At 41.0% G+C, this 27,992-nt stretch overlaps 1 protein-coding gene across 1 annotated transcript in view; it reads left to right on the top strand.

Moving 5' to 3' along the window:
• LOC122652277 (D-lactate dehydrogenase [cytochrome], mitochondrial-like) overlaps positions 1-27,992 on the top strand; it is a 177,774-nt gene that overhangs the window by 53,976 nt on the left and 95,806 nt on the right. Inside the window, exons 6-7 of the mRNA XM_043845976.1 lie at positions 5,283-5,397; positions 24,282-24,342. Coding sequence (XP_043701911.1) covers positions 5,283-5,397; positions 24,282-24,342 — 176 coding nt within the window. The remainder of the gene's footprint in view (positions 1-5,282; positions 5,398-24,281; positions 24,343-27,992) is intronic.

Raw genomic sequence — 27,992 nt, 5'->3', positions numbered from 1 at the left:
TGGTTGGGGGCCGTGGTGTATTTCTTGTCCCAGTGCTTTTCCTCCTCTCATCTTCTTGCATTGGTGCTGCAGAGCCAGATCTACTAGCTCCTCTTGCCTGTTCATATCTTCTCACATTCTCAAAATACAAACTTTGTCTACTCTTTGCCACACTCGTTGGTAAATTCTCCATTCAGCCTGTTCATATCTTCTCACATTCTCAAAAATGGGATCTGGAGAATGTGCTTGTGGTCTGGTTGGGGGCCGTGGTGTATTTCTTGTCCCAGTGCTTTTCCTCCTCTCATCTTCTTGCATTGGTGCTGCAGAGCCAGATCTACTAGCTCCTCTTGCCTGTTCATATCTTCTCACATTCTCAAAATGCAAACTTTGTCTACTCTCTGCCACACTCGTTGGTAAATTCTCCATTCAGCCTCTGATTAAAACTCACTAGGTGGAGTCCTAAATTCAGTATCATCTCCTCCACGGACCTCTATACCAGACCTCTCTAGTACTGCCTCATCAAACTGTTGTTGCATTATTTCCCTCTCAGCTTTCTTTATTCTTCCTCCTCTCAAGTGTTGTGCCATTGCCAGTTTCACTTGGGTAGGAACATTTGGGCATCAAGCAACATCCTTGCCTGTACCAGACAAATGTTGCTTTAAATTGGTGGCTCCTCCAGATAACAACTTTCCACAATAATTGCATTTGGACTTCTTTTTGTCTTCGGACATCGGGACTCCATGTTGCCATGCTATATCAGATATTGTGTACAAAATGTCTTATATTTTATACTGTTACATAAAAAAGCTTGTATTAAGAACCATGGTTCACTTAAAGTAATGTATTCAAGACTTAAAGTATGCTATTCATAATTGTTAAAGATAATGTCATGTTACTAGAACTATGAAATAACTATCTCTTATTTATCCTCTAACCTTAGTATTTATTTCTTGATTAAAAATAATATTTAGAATTTTTATTAAAAATATTTATACCTTAAAGTATAAGAAAAATATAATGTAATGATGTATTTGACACCATTTGAAGTTGAAAATTATGTACATATGTTGTGCATAATTTTCCATAAACAACAAGTATTTTTCCTTAATATTATATATCTATTTTTAATTTTAATAATATTTTTATTAAATCTGAAAAATAAAATAATTTTTTTAATGGGTGAAAATAAAAAACTGATCTATGAGGCCGTAGAGCATCCAAAGTTGTTCAACATATATGAAAATCATTTCCAAACAATCACTATTCATCTTATTTTTTTCAATTTTTTTTTTCAAATAAATCATTTATTTTTTCAGAAATTATAATAGAAAAATTAATAACAGAAAAATAATTCCGACTCCATCAAGTGATAGATCGGCCAAAGTTGTTTAACATATCTCAAAATCACATGACTCTATCAAGGATTGCACAAATTTTGTTGAAAAAAAATAGATTTGGGGAAAAGAGGGAATACCTTTGAAATATCTTCTAATATGTGATGATTCTTGCAATATTGGAGTTGAATCTTCAATTCAGTGGTTGAATCACACTTGAAACCATGCAATCCATCCAAAATTTGAAGCAAAGATGAAGAAAATGGAGTTTGGAGGTGTTTTTTCTAAGTTTTAGAGCTTCTTGCCGAGATATGCGAGTTCTGTCCAGGTTGGGTGGACTTAAATGGGGTAGATGGGTTAAGAATGGGTAAAGAAAATGGGTGAAACCCGTATCCGAAACCGAAATTGAGACCGAGATCTCGCCGAGATCTTGGTAAAAAATTGTAATTTTAAAATGCGTATGGTGTTTCGTCTCGAGATTTTGAAATACCGAGAAACTCGGCGAGATCTCGCGAGTTCTCGAACCATGCCATGGTTGCCTTATGCTGAGTGGTTCGTCAGCAACCATATGCTGTCTTTGTGTGGTTCGTCAGCAACCGTATGCTGTCTTTGTGTGGTTTGTCAACAACCAGATGCTGTCTTTGTGAATTGGATCCGTATTCTACAAGCACCGAGCTGATTTACTAGTACCGCAGTAGTGCCTCTGAGACAGTAGCCTTTTATGAAATGGAGCCTCTGAGAGAGTTGCGAGATTCTTCTTGTGGTGTAGTTGTTGAAGCTGCATTTTTACTTGTTTTCTTTGGGAAGATGCTTATCTACTACCTGTCTTCCTTGGAAAGATTTTGTGATGTTGCTGTTGCTATTATATGATCTTTAGATCGCAGTTGGGGTTCTCTACTACTTATTATTATTCGTTGCTGTTTGGTTCTATTCAACATGGTTTTTTTTACTTGTTGTTGCTGATTGGTGGCCATTGTGGTTGAGCTAGTGATGTGCTGCTGGATGGTGCTACAATTGTTACCTTGTGCTTTTGTTTCAAGCTGGAGATTTCTTTTTGCTATATGTGTACTCCAGCTAGAGGGGGAGTGTTGAGAATGGGCCCTTGTGCCGTGGGGGTACAAGGGTAGTTTAGGTAATTTACCATGAATAGGGGGATTGTCCCTATCTTGGTTTCTTAGATTGTTTCCTCCGTTTTATGTTAGTTTCCTAGTTAGGGTTAGTTTCTTGGTTGTCAAGGAATGAGTTTCCTATTTTGATGTAATTGGTCATTATTATAAATACAAACTGTGGGAGAGGAGCTCAGTGCATTGAGTTCTCTTCTTTTCTTCCCCATCTCTTCTTCTCTTATCATTTCTTCTCTGGTTTATCCTTTTCTTCTCAGGATTTGTAAAAATGACATTGGACATTAACCCAAAACATCAACCACCATGGCCATTACCCAAAAGCCTTTGGCAAATCTTGTTATTAGGACATTGTGTTCGTTGACGAACCATGGATCTGATGCCAAATTGCCAATTAGTGGCGGCGGAAGCGTTGAAGCTATGAACAATATCGGATAAAAAATTCCAGCACATGATCTTGACGAACATGATGAACAAAATCAATAACAATAGGGAGAAGATTACATATAACTCACTAATGGCGAGTTTCTCCAAAGGGATGCAGCACTTGGTGATGATCCATGTTGAATGCTCCTTCTCCAATGGCCGTACCCTAGGTTGAAGGTGAAGAGACTCTCTCTAGCTCTCCTCAACTTTGACAAATGATTTTATGTTCTTTTGTCATATGCAATTAGAGTTTAGGCACTTGGTGATGATCCATGTTGAATGCTCCTTCTCCGATGGCCGTACCCAAGGTTGAAGATGAAGAGACTCTCTTTTGCTCTACTTAACTCTGACAAACAATGTTATGTTCTTTGGTCATATGCAATTAGAGTTTAGGCCTTAGCTTTTAGTACAGAGCTAATGATGGGGATTACAATCTAACAATTCTCATCATCCCAAGTGGTTTGATCCTAAAGGGTAGTCCATGAATTGTCCTTAATTGCACAAAAGGACGATCCTACAATGGACGCAACCTATGACCTCCAATGGTAGAAACTTTCATTGCATTTTCTCCCACACACAACTATCATCCACAGTGGACCTTGCAGGGATGGATTAAATAATCGCCATAAACCCTAATCCATTGTATATTAATACTAGAGTGTCATGATCCGTGACTGGATCCAAAAAGGTTTGCAAACACTTTCCAAATAATAATTATTTAATATAAAAATAATATAAAATCCTTTTGCAAACTCTTTACAACACAAGTATTGGGCCCCGGATTTCGATCAGTCACAGTTAGACGACTCACATTTGAATGTTCGCCCTAAGAGGGTTGTAGTAACCATATTGAGCGTCACCCCTATTCACACTCATGCCCTGTATGCTGAGCGATTGATATGTAGCCAGTCCTGTCAGTAGGCATCAACCATTGGTACAAACACACAATGCACAAATGCAATAGTGACTCTTAGGTACGAGACAAATCTTAGGTATGAGAAAAAATAACTACCAAAGATTCTTATTGCCAAACACAACTGGCGGTGAACTCTACAGATCAATGTTCAACACACATAAGTGCCCTCATCTATGTTTCCATGCCAATCCCTATTGGGGAAATATACAATGTGGCAGCCGTAGAACAAAGTACACAAGTCTGTCCATAGTTGTGAAGAAGTAAGCAGTACAATATGGGCTGTTTCATATAACATGATTTTAAACACAGATATTTAATCATAAACTGCAATAACTTTATTTCATCTCATTAATTTGGGTTTGATGGACACACATCAAATATCAAAATATCCAACAGCTAGGTCGAGTGAGTGGCTTGTGCGTAAGTCGTGTCAATATTGTAAAGGCATGTTTGGGTGATTGCTAAGATGGCTTGGATGGTATTAGGCTGGCCTTGGTCAAATGTTGGCTAAGGTGCCGCACGGGCAGTTTTGAATCTGAAAAGAATTTTCTTGTGAAAACTGATTGGGTCTTGACGGTTCACTGGGTCTGACTGGTAATTTGTTTTCCCAACCTCACAACTGAGACCGACCACCTAATTACATGGTTGGTTTCGGTTTTCATTTGGTTGGGTTTCAGTCGGTTAATTGGATCTGGTCTATAATTGACACGCTTACCACAACCTATCAACCCAAGCTCTCTACTCAATTCAATAAAACTCAGTCCATCTTTTGACCTGCCATTAAAAACACAGAGCCAGATTGGTTTTTCAATTGGCAATACTTCAATATCTTTTTGGTTTTTATATTGGGAACAATTTATTTATGAAAAAGAGATAACAATACATGAGAGCATATAGCAATACAATTGAATAATATAATGCCTAATCTCAAAGCATCCCCTCCCCAAATACTAGAATTCTCTGCTACTTACATTGGAATATCATCCCCCAAAACAGAAGCTAACTCTCACAGCCCCTTGCTTTGACTACTTAATCCTTTAGACCACAGTTGACACGGCATCTTGGCGACCCAAGGTGTTGGAGGGAGCCTGGATGCAAGGTGACACCAAAAGGTACCTGGACACCTAGGTGGCTTCTTGACAACTATGCTCTAGACATCAACTAAGTTTTATTTCATTGGTGACTCAAAGAGAAAGCCAAAAAACTCTTATTTCTGTTTGGTAACCTTTAATCTCTTAGTCCTCTAAATGACTAAACCTATACAAGGACACTGAACAACTGGGTCTTGGCCTTTTTCCTTGGGACTCCGTCAGATATCATTTTGCTTTCTTGTCCTCTTGACATGATTTGTAATCAAAATCATTTTGAGTTCAATTCTGAGTAAAGCTTCTCAACAAAGATGTTATAAATTTGCTGAGATTTAATTGCTTTCTGTTTAAAAGTTAACAGAGGAAACATCTGCTACTGCAATAACCAGAGGCTGCACTTCCACTGTTTGCATGGCAGAATGTTAAAGCACTGCATGTTGAAGATATGGATGTGGTTGTTGAGCCGGGGATTGGATGGATGGAGCTTAATGAATACCTGGAACCTTATGGCCTTTTCTTTCCACTTGATCCAGGTCAGTTTAGAACCTATATTTCATAATTCTTTTTAGTTTTGCTTAATTTTTTTATGGGATCTATTATATTTGAAAAGAACATTAATTAAAGAATTAATTGATTGGAAAATTGGAAGTCTCTAATTGTCAATTCAGCTTTTTCATGGCCTCATTTGAAACACCTTTATAGCTGTAGCCTACCATAAGCTTGCATGCCTTCTTGCTATTGGTACAAGCATTATGGAAGTTGGTTTTCAACCAGTTTCTTCTGTCTCTCATTTATGTACTAAGGAGATTCTATTGGCCTCATTTGAAATACCTTTATAGCTGCAGCCTACCATAAGCTTGCAGGCCCCATGTTGTTTCAGAAGCTGACAATTCCTCTCTGTTGGCTCTGCCTTCTTTGGAGGAGGTGAGGGCGGCTGTTTTCTCCTTGTCGAGTGACAGCGCTCCGGACCCTGATGGTTTCTCAGGGCATTTTTTCACGGCTTGCTGGGAGGTTGTTGGTGGGGAGGTCTGGGCAACAGTAAAGGATTTTTTTGAGGGGGGCAGTCTTCGAAGGAGCTTCACCTCCGCCAACCTTGTGCTCGTTCCTAAAAAGGATAGCTCGGAGGTAATGACAGATTTTCGGCCTATTAGCCTCTGTAATTTTTCTGATAAGATTATGGCCAAAATTTTTGTTTATAGGTTGGCTGTGGTACTCCCCTCTTTGGTTGCAGAAGAGTAGGATGCTTTTGTTCAGGGCCGGTGCATTCACGACAATATTTCCATTGTCCAAGAGGTTGCTCAAGACTTGAACAGGAAGGTCAGGGGTGGAAATGTGATCCTTAAGTTGGATATGGTGAAGGCCTATGACCGTCTGGAGTGGCAGTTCCTATATGCGGTCCTCTCTAAATTTGGCTTTGCTGATGCTTGGATTGATTTAATCAGAAAGACTATAAAGGATTGCTGGTTCTTTGTTGTTCTGGGAAGCCGTGCTTTAGGTTTCTTTAAGTCTACTAGAGGTGTGAGACAAGGGGATCCTTTGTCGCCTGCCCTTTACATTTTGGCGGAGGAAGTGCTTAGTAGGGGTCTCAAAAGTCTTTTTTTAGAGTGGCGGGCATCTTACTTTCTGCTGCCCAGAGGATGCCCTGGAATCTCCCATTGCTTGTTTGCAGATGATACCATTATTTTTACCAGGGTTTTAAAGAGTTTGTTGAAGCAAATCTTAGGTTTCATCAGCAGATACGAAGGCTTTTCGGGTTAGATGGTAAATAGACAAAAAAGCTGCTTCGTGTTGGGTAAGAGGGCTTCGGGGCTAGGGCTCGTATGGTCGGGGCCGTGATTTGGTTTACAAGGAAGGTTTTACCCATTACCTATTTGAGAGCTCCACTTCATGCTGGAAGGCTTAGAGTTTGTTTCTTTGATGACCTGGTTGGAAAAATAAGAAACAAGGTAGCGGGATGGATGGGAAGGCTTCTATCTGCTGGGGGTCGAGTGACTTTGCTAAAACATGTTCTCTCCTCTATTCCCTTAAATGTTTTGGCCACTTTGGAACCGCCTAAGGCTGTCATAAGAAGAATCTATGGCATCTTCACTGACTTCCTGTGGGGGAGTTCGGAGTGGGGTAAGTGCAGGTACTAGGTGAGTTGGCAGAAGGTTTGCAGGCCGATGGAAGGAGGATTGGGGATTAGGCTGTTGGAGGATGTTAGCCTTTCTCTAAGGCTAAAAGGCTTGTGGAGATCCAATCTGATAGCTTGATGTGGAGTGCTTTCTTCAGGGCTAAGGTCTTTAAGGGTATTCATGTTGCTTTGGTTGAGTCAAGCGGGCTTGCCTCGAAATCTTGGAGAAGTACCCTGGCCTTTAAAAACTTTATGTTAAACAGGGCTCGGTGGTTGGTTGGCTGGCTATGATGATCTTTTTTTCTGGCTTGATAACTGGGTGGGGGTTGGCCCGTTGGTTGATTATGTGGAAAACGCCCTCCAGGTTGACACAGCTTAACGTGTCAAGGATGCTTTTGAGGAGGATGGCTCTTTGAGGCTGGATTTGCTGAACCAGATTGACTCGGATGAGGTTAAACAAAATATCCTACAAGGTGGGATTGCAGTGTCAGAAAAATGATGTCTTGGTTTGGACTATCTCTAGCAATGGTTGCTTTACGTCTAAATCGGCCTGGAATGAGGTGCAGTGTAGGTCGCCTAAGGGTTCTTATGCTAGATGGATCTGAAACCAAACTTTGCCCACGAAGATTGGTTTCTTTTCTTGGCAGCTCCTTAATGGAAGAATTCCAATAGATGAGTCCTTAATGTCTATTGGCATCCCCCTGGCTTCAAAATGCAATTGTTGTAGGTGTCCCAGGCAGGAGTCCACTGATCATTGCCTTCTGTCGGGGGAGGGGGGGAACAACGGTGAGGGTTTGGAGCTTCTTTTCTCGTGTCTTTGATGTTGCGTTACTACCATCACAGGATATAAGAAGTCGGCTCATCTTTTGCCATGGGGGAGTAGCAGCTTAAGTGCCTATATTTCAGGGCTCCTACCCTCCCTGATTGTTTGGGAGCTTGGAAGGAAAGGAATAATAGAAGACACGGGGAAAGGATGCGGGCAGCAGATGGTGTTATTGATAGTATTCTGCACTGGGTAAGAGAGCTTCCGCTCCCCACCAAAATTAGGCGCTCCTCTTCTCCTAGGGAGGGCTTAATTCTGCAGTTGTTTGATTTAGTGGTTGTGCCTGCCAGACCGAACTGCCCCCTCCCAGTTTATTGGTGTCCGCCTTTCTTCTTGGTGAAGCTTAATGTTGATGGTGCTTGCAGAAGCAATCCAGGTATTTGGTGGGGGAGGTGGGATTATCAGGGACAAGAAAGGTTTTATGTTGGCAACCTTCTCGAGCTTCTATGGGGATTGCACGAACTCATTGGCAGAACTGAGGGCTCTGAGAGATGGTTTGAAGTTGTGCCATGAGTTGGGCTTCTCTGATATTATGGTTAATTTGGATTCTGCTTCCACTGTCAGTATGATCAAACTCAAAAGTTGTAGCCTGTGGAGGGGTTGGTACTGCTTCCAGGAAGTCATGGCCTTAATAAATTCTACTCGTGCTCTGGTTTCTTTTGCTTACAGGGAAAGTAACAAGGCGGCTGATTGGATGGCGAATCTTGCCCGTGATTTTGGCTCGCCCTCTGTGTTCCACGTTGGCAGCCAGCCTCTAGGGGAATTGCAGCACATTCTCCGGGAAGACAGAGCTGGCTTGCTAGGGTAGGTTGTTTCTTGAATTGTCTTTGGTTGTATGGTTTGGGTTCAGCGTTGAGGTGAGAGTGTTTACTCCTCTGGGTTGGGGTAAGGCGGCATGCCCCCCCCTTGTGTTCTTTATTCAATTTTTGGTTTTCAATAAAATTGCAGGGGCTGGCCCGGGTCCCAAGTAATGTTCGGGTTTTAAAATAAAAAAAAAAGGAGATTCTGTTGGTTCACCAATGTTTCAGTCATCACCATGTATCACTGTCCCTCATCAGCGCTGTAAACTTCCAGATTAGGCTTGTGACTTATGTTATTTTGGCCATCATCTTCTTCTTTCTCAGTCAAAAGCTGATTGCCTTCATGGCTCAGAGTCTTTTGACATTCAATTGGTTTGTAATGGCAGAAAGAAGTAAGGGTAGTAACTGGACTGTTGCAGTGCTGTAGGGCAACCTGCTTCTTGTACTGCAGAACTATATGGCTCCTCCAACCTTCAAAATGAAGAAAGTGCAAATTCAATCTTTTCCATGGTTGTCAAGTCGATGCCTTGGCGACGAGGCTTGTTTGCAAATCCAAGGTGTGAGCATGCCTTATTGTTCCACGCCTAATTTTTTTAATAGTTAAAATATATGTTTTTTCTGACATTTTTATTGGATTGTGTATCTTGTTAGGTACACTGGCATGCATGCATATTAAAAAAAAAACGTTGATGCCTTTTCTAATACTTTGATTTGATAATATACATTATTTAGTTACACTATCATATGTGGGATCAATATTTGTATTAAATAAAACAACAGAAAGATAGAAAAAAGAGAGGAGATTTCTCGAAGAGGAAGAGGAGATTTCTTGAAGAGGAAGAGAAGAAGTTGGGGAATTCTGAGTGCCGACTGCTGCTACATTGCTGCTGGCCAACAGCCGAATGCTGACTGCTGCTACTGTAATTGCGGCCAACCAACAGGTAAGTTGTCCTTCTTCTACTTCTTCCAGATGCGTACCTCCATCGTGTTTCCTCACTGAAACCCTCTCCCTCTCTCTCTCTCCCTCTCCCATCTCTTCCCTGAAACCCTCTCTGTCAGGAACCCACTGATGGCATCTCCTCCCTGATGCATAGCACAACTTCTCTGATTGTAGAGCTGAAATTTTGCTGGCCTGCTGGGTTGTCCTCTCTTGCCTGTGGCACAGCTACACATGCAGATGTAACTGATAGTATAGAGTTTAGTGATGCAGTTATGCGTAGGAATTAGGATTTATCTTTTGAGTTAAAATTTGTAATTTTCTTTTTATTAATTTATTCTTGATAGAATCGTACGTTGAGTTAGAGGCTCATGAGCCTTGCATGCATCTCTTCCCTCCTCTGATTTCTTCTTCTTCTTCTCTTCCTCTTCCTCTTCTTCCTGTTGCATACCTGATACCTCCCCTGTTTCTGACGCAAGTTCTGGGTGTAGTAAGAGAGGCATCGATCTCTCCTAGATCTGCTCCTATTAGCCTCAAACCTTGGGGCTTAATGCTTACCCTAGGGAGACATTACCTGTGAATTCCCAGTCCCAAACGTTGCTGTATCAGTGAGTTGTGAAGCTAATTTCAAATAAGGCTTACCCTCCTCCGCCAGAGGCTGTTTCAGACATCAAATACATCTCTTCTGCTTCGTGCTTGGGCTGATAATGATGTACATCCAAGAGAGATCTTCAATGTCGACTCATCCCTGAATTTTTGGAGTCAACAGAGAACCAACAAAGGAGTAATCTCTTTTGAACTGCAGCTGTTTCCGTTTTCTGGGTTAGTCGTAAGGTTGAAGACAACCTTACGGTTTTGTTTTAATCTTTCTACATATTTATTTCCAGGTTTGCCCCTTGTTAGAATAATTAGTTCTACCCGATAGGGGTATACTTGTACTTTTTATGTTTATGTTTATTCTCCCTTAGCTGATTCTTATTTAGGTATTCCTAGTCTGAATTGGCAAGGGTAGCTTTCCTATTCCTAGTAGGATTATTGTAACTCTTTGAATATAAATAAAGGGGCTTGGTGATCCAAAATTCCAAATTGATCACTCAAGCATTTAGTTCTACAAGACTTCTAACATGGTATCAGAGCAAAATCTGATCTAGGAAGGAGTTCTCAAAGTTTTTTCTTTTTTTTCTTCCCCCCTCCCATGGTTTCTGGTTTCTCCCTTTTTCACCACTCTCGGCTCCTCTTTTTCACTCAGGGCAGCACCTATGAGGTGATCTAATGGAGATTTAGATGCTGCCCTGAACTTCACCTCATCGAAGATTGAAGATTACAGGTGTGACCTACTGCCTGCACATTCCCTCCACCATTGGAGATCGTGTTCTTCCCCCAAAAGCTGAAGATCGATTTCTGTTTTTTCCTGGAGATTGGTTCCTGCTATTCCTGGTACACACCCCTTCCTGTTTGAAGACTGCAGCATTGGATCAAGTCAAAGACAGATTCAGCTCTACGATTTCTCTCCAAACAGTTTTTTGGCCCAATTTGCTGAAATTAGGGCTTCTTATTGATGCATCAGAATCAGCTCATATTTTGAGGACATGTTCTCTACTGCAAGAGGGAACCTCGACCTCAGTTTCAGCCTAGTCTGTCGGCTGGAATTTCTGGAAACTCAAAAGCCAGTTCTCTGCTCGATTTTGACAACTGCCCTGCTAGGGTTTTTTATTTACTTATCAGAAGTTGCTGATTTTTTGAGGACTTATTCCATACTACCTGCAAAGAATTCGATCCAAGTTTAAGCCTATTCTGACGGTTCAATTTGTGGGAATTTCAAAACACCAGTGTCTTCTACACTTTTGACATCATGTCTGATTTTACTTCAGCTGACTTAGATGGATCTGCTCGTCCAGAGTACCTTCCTTTTGCTTCTCCCACTAAACTAGATGGGACTAATTATTTGATGTGGTCAAGGTCTACCTACCTTACTATTGTTGGCCGTGGCTATACAGGACACGTTGCAGGTAGCCTTCCCAAACCTGTTGAAGAAGGACCTGCCCTGACTCGGTGGTTATCTAATGACTCTATGGTAATGTCCTATCTTATACATTCTATGCATTCTTTCATTGCACCCGGTTATCTTCTCCTTGACACCGCTGCCCAGATATGGAAGGCCGCAAAGGATACGTATTCCGAGGTTGGGAATGATGCTCAGGTATATGAGTGAAGAAAAAAAATTCATGACACTAAAGAAAATGAGTTGACTATATCTCAATTTACTTGGATTATCAGCCCACTACTGCCAATGACATTGCTGCGTACAGGAAGCATGTTGATAAAATTAGGGTTTATGATTTTTTGGCTGGCCTTAATGTTGAATACGATCCAATTAGGGTTCAGATTCTCAGCATGGATCCCTTTCCTACACTGGAACAGTCCTATGCATTGGTTCATATTGAAGATCGACGACGTGCAGCTATGCTTAGTACTACACCTCCGGATCGATCAGCTCTACACACTGGGACTGGTTCTACTCCTCCAATTGCTGGAAATTCTAAGTTTGAAAAGGCAGCAGTCAATGTGATCAGTGCGGTAACTTGTGGCACACTAAGACCACATGTTGGAAGATACATGGAAAACCAGCCGACTTTGAAGCTAAGCGTGTTGCCCAGAAATCGAAAAACAAAGCTAATCAAACTGAGGCTGTCACTGCTACTCCTCTTACTGACACTGGACTATCCAAGGATGAACTTAGGCTTTCCGTCGTATGTTACAGGCTTTCGCTACTTCTACTACATCGACTCCTGCCAGTTCTTCCAACCCTCCAGGTTCAAATTTAGCCCACTCAGGTATTTCTTTTGCTGGTCATTGTGCATTGGTAGTCTCTTCTCCCTGGATCATAGACTTCGGTGCCACTGATCATATGACTGGATCCTCCAGCCTATTTCATCGTTATTCTCCTACTTCTGGTAAAGATAAAGTCCGAGTGGTTGATGGTTCTCTCTTTTGTCTTTGGGAAAGGATCTATCAGTTGCTCTCCTTCTCTAAATTTATCATCTGTTTTACATATCCTTAAATTTACCACTAATCTTCTTTCCATCAGTAGTCTTACCCGTGATTTAAATTGCAAAGTAAATTTTGTCCCTTCACATTGTGTTTTTTACGATTTGGCAATGAGGGTGACGATTGGATGTGGTAAGATGCATGGTGGATTCTACCTGCTTGATAATGGGAGTCCTACTTCACCAGCAAAGCTCATTAGTCTCTTCTGAACTTCAACAATGGCATAAAAGACTAGGTCATCCCCCTTTAGGCACGTTGTCTTTTTTATTTTCAACTTTAGTTAAAGAGTGTAATAAGGACGAATTTTTTTGTGAGGCCTGTGTTTTGGCCAAACGACATTGTTCCACTTATTCTGTTTCTAATAAAAGAAATTCTTCTCCTTTTAATCTTGTTCATTCTGATGTTTGGGGACCTAGCCGAAAACCTTCCCTCAAAGGCGATCGTGGGTTTGTTTCTTTTATTGATTGTTATTCTAGCCTTCTAGGAGTACATTGGTTTATTTAATGCATAACAAAAGTGATGTCTTCTCCTGTTTTCAAAATTTTCATAAGATGGTTCAGACCCAATAAAATGCCACTCTCAAGATATTGTGGAGTAACAATGGCAAAGAATATATGGATGGTTGGTTCCAACAATATCTTGCTTCCCATGGAATCCTCTATCAGATCAGTTGTGTTGATACCTCAGCACAAAATGGTGTGTTTGAAAGGAAAAACCGCCACCTCCTTGAGATGTCTCGGGATATTATGTTTGCCCATTCTGTTCCTTCCCAATATTGGGGAGATGCTATCCTTACTACAACCTATTTCATTAATAGGCTGCCTACTCGAGTCCTTGACTCACAAACCCTTACTACTTTATTACAGGGATATTCCTTCTTTGTCGTTCCACCTAAGGTTTTTGGTTGTGTTTGTTATGTTAGGAATACCAGATCCCCAGGCAAACTTGCACCCCGTGGCGTCTATTGTATTTTCTTGGGATATTCTCCATCCCAAAAGGGTTATAAATGTTACCACCCCCCATCCGTCGTACCTTGGTCAGTATGGATGTTATCTTTCATGAAACTCTCTCCTGTTATCCATCTACACCTCTTCAAGGGGAGACTTTCAGGGAAGATGTGTTGGTTGAGCTTCCTGTACAGAACCAACCGAATATTGAACCCAGCCCTCTTGAGCCTTCTGCTCTTCCCCTCCCTCCTACTGAAGACAGAGAGGATTTTCCCCAGGGGGGGAACTTAGATGATGCTGAAAATCCTATTGCTGAAAATTCCCTTCAAGGGGAGTTGACTCCAATCCAACACACCATTAGGGAATTTCAGAAGAAAATTAATGATTCTAATCTCAATACCAACCACGGGGGACATTCCAAAAACACGTAGCTACCATCCACTGCAACACTAGTACCAATCCAGTTGCCATCCCTGGAACCAGATCATTCTCCAGATAGCATCTCTTCTCCTCCTTCTCCTGACTTCCCTATTGCTCATCGCAAAGGTATTCGGGCTTGTACTCGGCATCCTATTTCTCATGTAGTCTCTTATGATTCCCTTTCTCCATCCTTCTGTACGTTTGTCTTTTGTCTTTCTTCTGTTCGTATTCCCTAAAAGTGGCAGGAAGCTTTTACAGATGGAAAGTGGAAGGCAGCAATGATAGAAGAAATGAAAGCCTTACAAAAGAATGATACATGGGAGCTTGTGGTTCTTCCTTCAGGAAAGAAACCAGTTGGATGTAAGTGGGTGTTTGTGGTGAAATAGAAGGTAGATGGCACTGTGGATCGATACAAAGCACGATTGGTGGCAAAGGAATTTACTCAGACATATGGGATCTACTATCAAGAGACCTTTGCACCAGTTGCAAAGCTGAACACTGTCAGAGTACTACTATCTTGTGCAGTAAATCTGGGATGGGAATTGCAGCAGTTAGATGTGAAGAATGCCTTCCTCTATGGAGAGCTTGAGGAGGAAGTGTAGATATTCCACAGGGTTTCTCATGTGATAAAATCAGTGGCAAAGTGTGTAAATTGAAGCGTGCTTTATACGGGCTGAAGTAGTCACCCCGTGCATGGTTTGGACGGTTTCACAAGGCTATGGTTTTTGTGGGTTATAAGTAGAGTAATGTTGATCATACCCTGTTTTTTTTTTTTAACCGAACTTCTCTGGGACCCGGGCCAGCCCCTAAATTTTATTAAGACAAAACAGAATAACGAATACAGGGGGGGACGTCCCGCCTTACCCCAACCCAAAGCTATACAGCAAACAAGAACACACTAAGTCCTAAGCTCTAAGGACCGGCAGGCCCTCTTTATCTTCCCTCACTATACATCGAAAGCCGCCTAGCGGCAAGTTATCCGGCTAATAGGTTATGGAGCATTGCGATGCACAAGCCTGCTTGGCCAGCCAGTTAGCAGCCTTGTTGCTCTCCCTGTAAGCAAATGCCACCGTCGCCCTAGTCGCTTCCATCAGCTGGAGGATCTCATCTAACAGTGGTCTCTAAGTCCGAGTGAACAAGCACATCTATGTACCCCAAATCATGGCATAAGCGGAGGCCATCCCTCAGAGCCCTCAGCTCTGTAATAGCATTAGTGCACATCCCATAGCTGTTAGAAAAAGCTACCAGGACTGCTCCCTCATTATTCCGGATGACCCCTCCACCTCCTTCGTCCCCTGGATTGCCCCGACAGGCTCCATCAACATTTAGCTTGATAGCAACAGAAGGGGGGCACCAAAAAACAGGGAAAGGCCGAGTGGCCTTGGCTGATCATACCCTGTTTATAAAAAGGAATGGTAAAAAAATTACCATTCTCATAGTCTATGTGGATGACATTGTGGTCATCGAGAATGATAATAATGAGAACAGCAAATTGAAGACTTTCCTTGGCCAAAAATTTGAAATAAAAGATCTGGGAAACCTTAAGTACTTTCTAGGGATAGAAGTTGCTCGATCTTCTAAGGGCATCGTTCTTTCTCACAGGAAGTACATCTTGGATTTGTTGACCAAGACTGGAATACTTGGGTGTCATCCACTCATCCTTCTGATACACCTATGGAAGCTACTACACGGCTTAAAGAAAAGGAGGGTGAACCTATTGACAAAGGTCCGTATCAGAGATTGGTCGGCAAGCTTATTTATCTATCTCATACACGACCAGATATAGCCGTTGCTGTGAGTATGGTAAGTCCGTTCATGCATGATCCTCATTCTTCTCACATGGATGTTGTTCATCGAATTCTCCGTTACTTGAAGTTAGCCCCGGGAAAAGGAATTCTTCTGTCTCCAAATGGCCATCTTCGTATCAAAGCATATACTGACGCTGATTAGGCTGGATCCTCTGATAGGAAGTCCATCTCTGGCTATTGCTTGTTTGTTGGTGGAAACCTCGTTACATGGCGTAGTAAAAAGCAGAACATAGTGTCAAGGTCTAGTGCCGAGGCAGAATTTCGTGCTATGGTACAGGGTATTTGTGAATTGCTATGGCTCAAAGGCTTATTACAAGATCTTGGTGTTCTTGTCCTCTTCCCATGATGTTGTATTGTGACAACAAGGCTGCCATTAGTATTGTTCACAATCCTGTTCAGCATGATCGTACAAAGCATGTGGAGGTTGATAGGTACTTTATCAAGGAGAAGTTGGAAGAAGGGTTGATCTGTGTTCCTTTTGTGCAGTCTGCTGACCAACTAGCTGATGTGTTCACTAAAGGATTAAGTGGAAAATTTTTTCATCCTATTATTGTCAAGTTGGGCATGTTTGATATTTATGTTCCAACTTGAGGGGGAGTGTTAGAATAATTAGTTCTACCCGATTGGGGTATACTTGTCCTTCTATGTTTATGTTTATTCTCCCTTAGCTGATTCTTATTTAGGTATTCCTAGTCTGAATTAGCAAGGGTAGCTTTCGTTTTCCTAGTAGGCTTTCCTATTCCTAGTAGTTTAGGAAAGCTTTCCTATTCCTAGTAGGATTATTGTAACTCTTTGAATATAAATTGTTAGAAGTAAGGGAGAGAGGGGGAGTCGTGAATAGGGAATAGCGTCAGCCCCTATTCACGATTCCCCTATTGGAGGTATTTTTGTCTATGGGTATTATTTAGTTTTTACCCTATTTAATAATATGATTTGGGGGTAGTCAAACTAACGACTGCAGCCCCTATTCTGCAGAATCTCTTCTTCCTCCTCTCTTCTTCTTCCTTCTTCTCCTTTCTTCTTCTTCTTCACTTGTCTTACATGGTATCAGAGTTAGGACTGTAGAGGTCCATTATTCATCATTCCTGTCTCTGTTTCTGCGTTTTGATTTGCATAAGCCTGCGGATTGGAAGACTCAAGGTTTTGGAACTTCTCGTGGTCTCATCCTAAAGTGGATGCAGCACCCTTTGCTGCAGTTTTATGGTTTTATTTGAGACTAGTTCATGACTATATAAAAGAACTAGGTCTCGGTTGTTTGTGTTTTGGATTTGGATCAAGTTATTGGCTGGCGTGTGTTGGTTGTGATTGATTGGAGGTCGTAGAAGGTTGTATCACCTTGCTGTCCTACAGTTTCAGAACTGTTTGTAATTTCAGAGGTGTTTGAAAGTAAGAAGTAGTTGCTGTCCATCAGTTTGCAAGTTCAGAAGTGGTTGCTGTCCATTAGTTTCACTCTATCCGTGACTTCTCTGTGAAGATCTAATTTGGTTTAGTTCAGCATGGGTGATGCAAAGACTACTGTGATAGAACTGTCCTCCTCTTCTCATCGCATTACCGAAAGGAAACTTGAAGGGATCTCTAATTTTCAGCAATGGAAGAAGGTGGTTAGATTGGCCTTGACGGGGTGTGATCAACAGGATCATCTCACCAAGCCAAAGCCTGAAGGAGACACGACATGGGATACGGTGGATGCAAGAATATTGAGTCAGATGTTGAACTCAATGGATAATCAGATTGCAGACCTGGTTACTCACATTGACATAGTAAAGGACTTATGGGAATATTTGAATGTCCTCTATTCTGGGAAGGACAACTTGTCTCGGATTTATGACCTGTCCCAAGCTTTTTATAAGGTGGATTAGAAGACTCTGACTGTAACTCAATATTTTGCGGAATTCAAGCGACTATATGAGGAGCTGAATTCCATTCTTCCTATCACGTCTGATATGAAAGAGATGCAGCAACAGCGAGAGCAGCTGGCTGTTATGGTATTTTTGGGTGGACTTTGAAAAGAATTTGAGCCAGTACGGTCTCAAATCCTTGGTGGGGATCGAGTCACCACACTTTCAAAAACTTTTTCTAGACTTTTACGGGTTTCTTGTGAGAACAGCCAGGATTCCTCTCATGGTAATGAGAGTTCAGCCCTCACAGCCTTTCCCAACCGTGGGTCCAGTGGTGGGACAGGTACGGGCAGCAGTGGTGGTAGCCGTGGTCGTGGGTCAGGGAATAGTAAAGCACCCACATCCGGTACTTCAGAGACTTCAGGACAGGTGCGCACTTGTCATCATTGTGGCAAAGCTGGTCACATTCAACGTTTTTGTTGGAAGCTTCATGGTAAACCACCTCAGTTTGCAAATTCAGCCAGCAGTGATCCGGTGGTTACCCCTCCTTTTAAGCCTAAGGGTAAAACAGTGACTATGTCTGATGAAGACTATGAGCGGTTTACTCAATTTCAGAATTCTCAGTCATCTCAGTTCTCCACTGCTACCCTAGTTCAGCCAGGTAATGCTATTGCATGCCTATCATCTACTTCTCGTCCCTGGATCATTGATTCAGGGGCTTCGGACCATGACTGGAGCATCAGGTATTTTTTCTTCATTTAGTGAATCTTCTTCCAATGTTGTGTTAGCCGATGGATCTCTTGCTAAAGTTCGGGGTACAGGCACTGTGCATGTTACCCCCTCTTTGTCGTTGTCTTCCATCTCTTACTTGCCCAAATTTCCTTTCAATTTATTATCTGTTCGAAAGTTTACCAAAGCTAACAATTGTTCGGTTTCCTTTTTTCCTGATTATTGTGAGTTTCAGGATCTCCAGTCGAGGAAGACGATTGGTAGAGGTCGCGTATCTGGGGAACTGTATCTTCTTGATGACGCATCCACTGTGGCGTGTTCGAGTGTGGTACTTCCTCATCAGATTCATTGTCGTTTGGGCCATCCTTCGTTGCAGAGTTTGAAGATTTTAGATAGTCGGTTTCAGTCCTTGTCTAGTTTGCAATGTGAGTCTTGTCAGTTTGGGAAACTTCACCGTGTAAGTTATCCCCCTCGAGTGAGTAACAGGGCTGTCCAACCCTTTTCTTTAGTTCATTCTGATGTGTGGGGTCCGTGTCTTGTTTCTTCTGTGTTGGATTTTCGTTACTTTGTCACTTTTGTAGATGACTTTTCCAGAGTTACCTGGATTTATTTAATGAAGGATCGTTCTGAATTATTTTCCATTTTCTGTACTTTTGTGCTTGAAATTCAGAATCAATTTACTACTTCTTTGAAAGTTCTTCGAAGTGACAATGCAAAAGAATATTTTTTTGCTCCCTTTAATGAGTTTATGGTTCAACATGGGATCATTCATCAGTCCTCTTGTGTGGATACACCTCAGCAAAATGGTGTAGCCGAGAGGAAGAACAGACATTTGATGGAAGTTACTCGATCTTTTTTATTTGAGATGAAAGTGGCTAAAGTTTTTTGGGCTGATGCTGTTTTGACTGCGTGTTATCTTATTAACCGCATGCCGCCTTCTGTTTTGGGTGGTGGCATTCCCTATTCTTTGTTGTTCCCTTCCCATCCGTTGTTTGTCTTACCACCACGTGTGTTTGTTTTATTTGGGATCATCATCCTGATCGCTCTAAGTTGGATCCTAGAGCTCTTAAGTGTCTTTTCGTGGGGTATTCTAAAACCTAAAAGGGTTACCGGTGTTATTCTTTTGATTTGCGAAAATACTTTGTTACTGCTGATGTCTCCTTCTTTGAGTCTACTCCATTTGTTGCATCCTCACTGCCTGCTTTAGAGATGGACGATGATCTCCCTCTTTATGTTGTCGATACTTCTTCTCCTGTGCAGGATCCTTGCCTCCGGTGCCACCTCCAACAAAACCACTGGCTGTTTTTCGTCGTCGCCCACCTGATGCGCCGACACATCGCATTACACCTATGGAGAGATACAGTACCCAGGCAGCACCATCTACCACGTTATCCTCGCCTTTAGATCCCACTTCAGGTACTTCCTCCTCTGCTACTGTACCTCCTATTTCTGATCTTGATGTTCCCATTGCTACCCGTAAGGGGGTTCGCAGTTGTACCCAACACCCTATTGATTGTTTTGTGTCCTATGCTCGTTTGTCCTCTTCTTTTGTTGCTTGTTTGTCTACTATTGACAGTTATCCTATTCCTAAGTCGGTGGTAGGGGCCTTGGCTCACCCTGGGTGGAGGGCTGCCATGACTGAGGAGTTATCTACTCTGAAGGATAATCACACATGGGATTTTGTTTCTTTACCCTCTGGTAAGTCTGCTATCGGTTGTCGCTGGATATTTGTGGTGAAGGTTAATCTTTATGGGTCTGTGGCTCGGTTGAAGGCCCGTCTTGTTGCTAAGGGCTATGCCCAGGTATATGATGTGGACTGTCTGGATACTTTCTCTCCGGTTGCAAAACTTACTTCTGTCCGCATTTTAATTTCTTTGGCTGCTATACATCACTGGCCGTTATTTCAGCTAGACGTCAAAAATGCGTTCTTGCATGGGGACCTCCTTGAGGAGGTGTATATGGAGCAACCTCCTGGTTTTGTTGCTCAGGGGGAGTCTGGTAAGGTTTGTAAGCTGAGGAAATCTTTGTATGGGCTGAAATAGTCACCGCGAGTTTGGTTTGGCCGCTTTACAGATGTTGTGCTAGAGTTTGGTTTGACTCGGTCTGAGAGTGATCAGTCAGTGTTTTTCAGGCAGTCAGATGCAGGGAAGATATTTTTGGTAGTTTATGTAGATGATATTGTTATTACAGGAGATGACTCTTCAGGTATTGAGAGCTTGAAGACATATTTGGGACAGCAATTCCAGACTAAGGACCTGGGACGATTGAAGTACTTCTTAGGTATTGAGGTAGCTCAATCAAGGAAAGGGATTTCGCTCTCATAGCGAAAATATGTGCTTGATTTACTTTCAGAGAAAGGATTACTGGGATCTCGGCCTTTGGATGCTCCTATGGATCCAAATGTGAAACTCATGGCAGAGGATGGGGATGTTCTGGATGATCCAGAGAAGTATCGAAGGCTTGTAGGGAAACTCAACTATCTGACTGTGGCTAGACCTGACATTTCTTTTCCTGTCAGTGTATTGAGTCAATTTATGTCCGCCCCTAGGACAGCTCATTGGGAGGCAATTATAAGGGTGTTGCCATATATTAAGAAGCATCCAGGGCGTGGTCTCTTGTATGCTAATCATGGTCATAGAAGGATTGAAGGATTTAGTGATGCGGATTGGGCAGGATCTCCTATTGATCGAAAGTCTACTTCGGGCTATTGTGTCTTTGTTGGAGGGAACCTAGTTTCATGGAAGAGCAAGAAACATACTGTAGTAGCTCGGTCTAGTGCAGAGTCGGAGTATCGGGCTATGGCTCATGGCACTTGTGAACTAATGTGGATTAAACAGTTGATGGTTGAACTTGAATTTGGTGATGATTCTCCTATGCTGTTGTGGTGTGACAGTCAGGCTGCTATTCATATTTATGAGAATCCGGTGTTTCATGAGAGAATAAAACACATTGAGGTCGATTGTCATTTCGTTCGTGAGAAGCTGCAACAAGGGATTATTTCCCCTCGCCATATTTGCATTGGGGAGCAGCTTCTTGATTTGTTCACCAAGTCTTTGGGAAGTATGAGAGTGAATTACATTTGTACCAAGCTGGGCATGATTAACATCTATGCTCTAGCTTGAGGGGGAGTGTTAGAAGTAAGGGAGAGAGGGGGAGTCGTGATAGGGAATAGCGTCAGCCCCTATTCACGATTCCCCTATTGGGGGTATTTTTGTCTATGGGTATTATTTAGTTTTTACCCTATTTAATAATATGATTTGGGGGCAGTCAAACTAACGACTGCAGCCCCTATTCTGCAGAATCTCTTCTTCCTCCTCCTCTCTTCTTCTTCCTTCTTCTCCTTTCTTCTTCTCCTTTCTTCTTCTTCTTACATAAATAAAGGGGCTTGGTGATCCATATTGATCACTCAAGCATTCAGTTCTACAGGGCTTCTAACACCCCTCTTGACCTATTTAATCCTTTATTTGATTTTGATTCCAACTTTACCCTTGCTATTTATTTCCAATTTCCTTTATATCCCTTTTCCATTTAATCACACTTCTATCCTTTAGGATTCCCTTTAATTACAATGCTGCCATCCCATTAAAACCTTCCATTATTTATAATTCTGCCATTGCTCTTATAAGCTTCAAATATTTACTGGTTTGCCACTTGTGCTTGTGATTTGAGTTATCTAACTCTTAGTTGGGCCCATAAGCGATCCGAGCCTGGTTTTCGAACCCCAGATTCGCATCAAATTCGTTTCAAAGTCGAATTTTTGGCAGTTACTAACCTTGCCAGGAGATCACATCACCAACAATGAATTGCACAAGTTATACCGTGAGCTAGCTGAAAGTCAATGGGAATTGGCTGAGAATCAACTATAAAGAGTGAGGCCAAGTGTGAGGCTAGTTTTGAGAGGATTGAGGCTAAACTTGACAATTTATGGAAGATATTCTTGCTTTTTGAAGAGAACCGACAAACAAGTTGAAGCTTGAACATCTACACCACCTCCTCAGGTTCATACCTTACGGATCGAAGATACACCTCAAAGGAATCAAACTGATCCAGTTATACCCCAGAACATCAACCGGGAATTTTCTGATACCTGATAGGGACTATGGCATCAAAGTTGAGGTTCCAGAGTTCAGTGGTGAAGAAGGCCAGAAGAATTTCTTGATTGGCTTACCCAGGTTGAAAGGATCTTTGCTTCTGAATTGCTTTTTGGACAAGAAATAGCGTGAACTTGTCTTCACCAAGTTTATTGGGTATGCTTGTTCATGGTGGGATGATGTACTTCACTCAAGGCTTATCATACGACTTGGACCCGTTACTAAATAGGAAGTCATGATTCAGATTGTGAATGAGAAATTCGTTCCTCCAAATTTTGAGAAGGTATTGTTTCACAAATTGCTCAATTTTCAACAAGTTAGCAAGGATGTGGATACCTACACACTAGAGTTCCACAAACCTAGTTTTATCTCAATATTTGCGATCTTGTCGCAAGCTGATCTTCCACTGGATCTCACTGGTTCGGGATTAGCACTGCGTTTATACTAATATGAGGAGGAAAAGAGATTTTTAGCTTCTCAATAATGGCCAAAACTTCAGCTTTGTTGGACTATGAAATTAGCATTATACTTGTATAGGGAAGGCATATTGATTACCATCCACTCTCTTAAAGTATTATTGACCTCTTCAAGCACCTCAGGAAAGTCCCAAGGTTGGCCATCACCTTATCAATGGAGCTGGTGGCAGTTTGTCTGAGGTAGCTGTCCTAAATTTGTCGTTCCTGTTGAATTATGTTTGTTCAAGTCACTCTTTTTTTGTTGTTTCTTATTTGGAAGCTAGGTCCCTCTCTCTTTTAAGTTTTGGCATTCTTTTAATTTGGTTTTAGATTCTATTGGTGTTGGTTTTTTTTTTTTTTGGGGAGGGGGGGTGGTAAGGCTATTGTGTTGGATTTTCTTGTTGGAGTAGCAATTTGGAGAATCTTTGTAACAAATGTGACCACACTAGTTGTTTTCTGTCACCCTCTGGGCTGCTATGTTTGTTTTTGTGCTTTCTGACCAGTTGTTTTGTGCCATCCTCCATGCAATGCAAGGGATTTGGTTGTTTTGTTCTCAAAAAGGGTAGGGTTTTGAGTAGGGATTGCTCTTGGGGCAGGTTTGGGTCCTTGGCCTCTCTTTGAGTTTGCAATCTTTGTATTTGTTTGGCTTGGTTTTTTTGTTTTTATTTTCTGATTTTGTTGCCATCAATTCCATATTTCTGTTTCATAAAATTTATATCACATCTTTGCAGAATGGTTCCTTTCTTTCAAAAAATCCAATGAACACCTAAGAGGTTGGGTTTCTGAACAATCATTGCCCATTTTCAAAAGTGTGGATTTACATCGCAAAAACAACTTCTAAACATGTAACACCAGAAATCACGAAGATGCGGAATGAACCAAAAAAGAAATGGAACTGAATCTTTGTTGCTGTCTTGCAATGGATGAATGGTTATATTCAGGAGGAGCAAGTAAACCTCCGTACCTCAATTTTCCAGAAATCACACAGTTCATTACTTTGATTTCATGCTGGAGTGCGGTGGTTCCAACTTAATCCCTTCATATTTTTTTTAATTTATTTGAAGTTTTATTGGGAAATATTTCAAATATTTAGCTAAAGGGTGGATCAAATGAGAAAAGGGCACTGGATTGGCTTGTGCGTCTACTATATTTAGAGGGCCTTTTCATGGTTAATCCTGATTGAGGGCTTGAATAGTACCTTAAATGGAAAAAACCTCAACACGCAATTAAGTTATTGATTGCATCTTCCATGATTATCTTTGTGGCTTAAGCCAAAGAGAGTCTTCTTTTTCTTAGTGAATGAATCGGATAAATTTTTTTCTGTTTTATTTTCCACAAAAACAAGAATATAAAATCTTTTTGTCAGTTCAGTTCTGTTTGATATTTGTTCAATTGCATTGACAAGCAGGTCCTGGTGCATCCATTGGGGGAATGTGTGCTACACGTTGCTCTGGGACATTAGCTGTAAGGTACTTATAGTTTTCCTTTACCTCTGGCTTTCTTAGATGTAATTGCAATGAAATAGAAAGTCTCAAAACTTCAGATCCCTTGATAAGCAATCGTTATCTTTTTTTTTTTTTGTTTGTGTTAATTCATCTAACCTGGAAGGTTTTCCTTTTTCTTTTTTCTATCAAAATGACTATTTTAACGTGGGTTACATATACCATTGAGGTAATTGGTACTACTAGCTCACCTAGTTTGCTATCATCAGTTCCATTGTCAACCAACTTAACAGAAAGAATAAAAGCTTAGAATTTTTTAACTCAAGTCTTTTTGAGATTGGATGATGTATCATATCTCAACCTGCCTAAAAGATAGGGCTTAAAGCAACTGGAAACCATTATTCGGGATATGACCAGCGTGGGTCAATTGGCTTGTTTTTCCACTTGGGACTAAGGATCCAGTCCGTCTTCTCATAGCCAATATTCACTTCAATTATGGTGAAGATGACTTTAGTATGGTACTATGCTTATTCTGTATGGTTTTGTTTAATTTTATCTCTTATTTACCAACTAGGTATTGTGGCAATTTAGGTGCAGATTTGGTTTGGTTTAGGTATGGTTCTATTTTCTGTTTCAAGTTTTTGTGAGTTGGTGTGGGTCTGTTGGTTCAAATTTAGTTATTGTTAGTATTGTGGTCCATTTCCTGCAAAACAAGTTTCAATTTCTTGTAGCCATGAGTTTTTTTTTATTCTCTTTAGCCCAAAATTTTGTTTTCCAAGGGGTCTTATATAAATATACAGTTGCTTCTTTTGAAGGTTAATGAATGGATGAAGCAAAGAGTAATTGTTTGTAATGCAGTTCGGAGTTCTAGTTAAAATCTAGAAGAACACAAGGCTGCTGAACCAAATGAGCAGTCCAGGATTGATATAGCAGGACAGGGACAGAATTGTTAGCTGATAGGCGAGTTAAAGAATTTCGCAATCCAATGGTCGGATCTGAACCAAAATCTGTTCGAATGTGAAGGAATGGTAGATCTATCAATTGATACATAAAATCTTGAAAATTAGAATTAATGACATAGATGATTCCAGGAGCTTTAGAGTTGAGCTAGAAGCAAGAAGTGAGAACACAATTCATAAAGAATAGAGGTGTGAATGCGATGAACAGTAGTGTTGTACTTCAAGCAGACATCGTGCCTTAAGCAATGGTAGCAAATCCAATGCCAGTTTTGACATCCAATGTCGACAAGGAATCCAGGAAATTGTGAAGGAAAAAAAAGCGTGACGAGAAAACTAAGAAAAAGATGTTAGAAAGTAGTTCTTGGGTATTGAGGGATTTTTGGGCTTCTCCCCTTAACTGTTATCAAAAGGTAATCGAGACCCACTCTGCGTGATAGTAACTACTGGTTAGATGATGATGACGCTATGGTGAAATATTTTGACGATCAGATCTAAGAAGCAGTTCAGATACAATTCAAGTAGAAGTCTGAATCTCAGATTTGATTCCAGAAACTATATTCAGCAGGAAACAAACTGAATACTAAATTTGATTTGATGAGCAGGAGAAGAAGAGAGAGATTATAAGAAATCAGAAGTAGAAAAAGAATAGAAGGAAGCATTGTAGAGATAGCACCTGTTTGCTGTAGAATTCAGGACTAGAAGAAGAAGAAGAGAAGAAGAACAGGCCAGAAGAAGAGCCTTCACCCACATTTGCAGAGCTCAATGGCTCCAAAACTCTTGAAATTAACTCAATTTTATTATTTACATCATTTCTAACTGATGGGACTTGGGGGGTGTATACATATATATATATAACCTTTTACAATTCCTAAATCGACTCACAGAAGGACTCCTATTTACTCTATACTAACTTGACATAATAAACTCAAAACAGAACTCTATCTTGCTAATAAATATCCTAATCTAACTCAGACACTTATCTATTAATCCTGTGTAATAACTTCACCCCCACTTTGTGGGCTTTCTAAACTTACTTTAGGCCTCTATACGGGATCATAGTCTAGTACAACTACAGTAGTTTGCCAAGTTGAGTCCAAGCTCGTGGATGGTGCTTTTTTCATGAAACCTTGAAGACTTCCAAGCACAAATTCTATATAAGATGCTAGTGCTCTTGCTAAAAAATTAAAAAATAAAAATATCTGCCAATAACTAGTGCCTGCAATCTCAATGCTGGATTTTTTTGGACTTGCTATTACTTTCTTCTCCTCTTCTGTCTCTTCTTTTGGGCCTCCATTGCATCGGGTCATTGATTTACATCAGTACTATAAAAGATTTGATGTGCTCTCAGTTTTCTCTACATAAGTGGAAGAGGAATTTATAGAAGAGAAAAATGAAGCAAATAGCAGACCCTCAAAGGGCGAGAAGACAGCTGTTGTAAAGGAAGCAAAATTACAATTAAAAGTAGGGCATAGTATTTGTGAACGACCAAGCAGCTTTGGATTAGCTTGCTCCATCACCCCTAGAGTTACTGACCATTGCCTCCATTGCTGTGAGATGCTCAGCAACAAGGAAAAAGAATTAGTCTTTGTAGTCGGATGAGACAATCTTTAATGATCACCAACCAACAATTGTGATTGGATTGTCCTCAACTATTGAAAGTTTGTTGCATGCAAGCTTCGAGGATTGAGTGAGACTGACCATTGATATTGTTAGAATATGTAATCCAGAATACCGTGGGGGTATTCTGGTCCTTTTGGTGTAGTTTTATTCCTATGTTATTAGGTTTAAGTGGCTGCTCTTATAGAGTCAGTTAGTTAGGGGTAATTATGTCTACAATTGGCTATGTGGGTTTAGTCTCACATCGCCTAGTTCAGTTCTTTGTAACTTTCTATAATAGAGGGGCTTACCTATCAATGAAATATAACATTAGTATTCCATTCTCTCATTCTCTCTTTCTAACCCACGATTCTTCTAACATGGTATCAGAGCAGGTCTGATCTAGGTTAGAAAAAGAAAAAAAAAAAACCGTCTTCTCTTCAATCACTTTCTCCCACCTTTCTCTCTCTCTCTCGGCTTCTCCTTCTTCTGTTTTTTTTTCTTCTTCTCATCCTTGTAAGGGGGGCACTAATGAGGTAATCAAAGCATCCAATGATTTAGTTGCTGCCCTCTTCCCATACTACCTTTTTTTTATTAAAAATTCTGTTCGAAATCTACTGGAACAATACCTGTGATATTGGATCTTTCCAGAATTTTTCGGAGATCTGATTTCTATCACTAAAGATGGCTGATCCTCCATTGTTGGAGACTCCTATGCACCCTTTTCCAGCCCCTTTCTACCCTATTCCATTGTGTTTAAATGGCCTAAAATAGGCTGAATACCAACTTTCAGACCCAAAAGAGGTCTAAAACCCACCAAGATGGGCTTCCGAGTCGAAAAAAAAAAAATTACAAAAACTTGCCGAGATCCGAGATCTCGACTTGACTCGGTTTTGGGCTGGGCCGAGATGGCTCCGAGACCCGAGTTTTCAAACCTTGCCCCTAATTGATCTCAACTTGTCAAGGTTTTTCAAAACCCTAACTCCAATCGATTTTAGGGTTTCCCTTTTCAGAAGTAGCTGATTTTTTGGGGGTGATTCTCTACTACTGCAAACCCTACTCGACATAGGTTTGTATCCTTTTTGATGGCTGGATTTGTTTCTACAGCAAAACTTTCTTAAC

This window comes from Telopea speciosissima, chromosome 2, assembly GCF_018873765.1.
Source record: "Telopea speciosissima isolate NSW1024214 ecotype Mountain lineage chromosome 2, Tspe_v1, whole genome shotgun sequence".
Taxonomy (NCBI): domain Eukaryota; kingdom Viridiplantae; phylum Streptophyta; class Magnoliopsida; order Proteales; family Proteaceae; genus Telopea; species Telopea speciosissima.
Note: the sequence above shows the minus strand (reverse complement) of the source record. Positions and strands in the feature narration are given on the sequence as shown.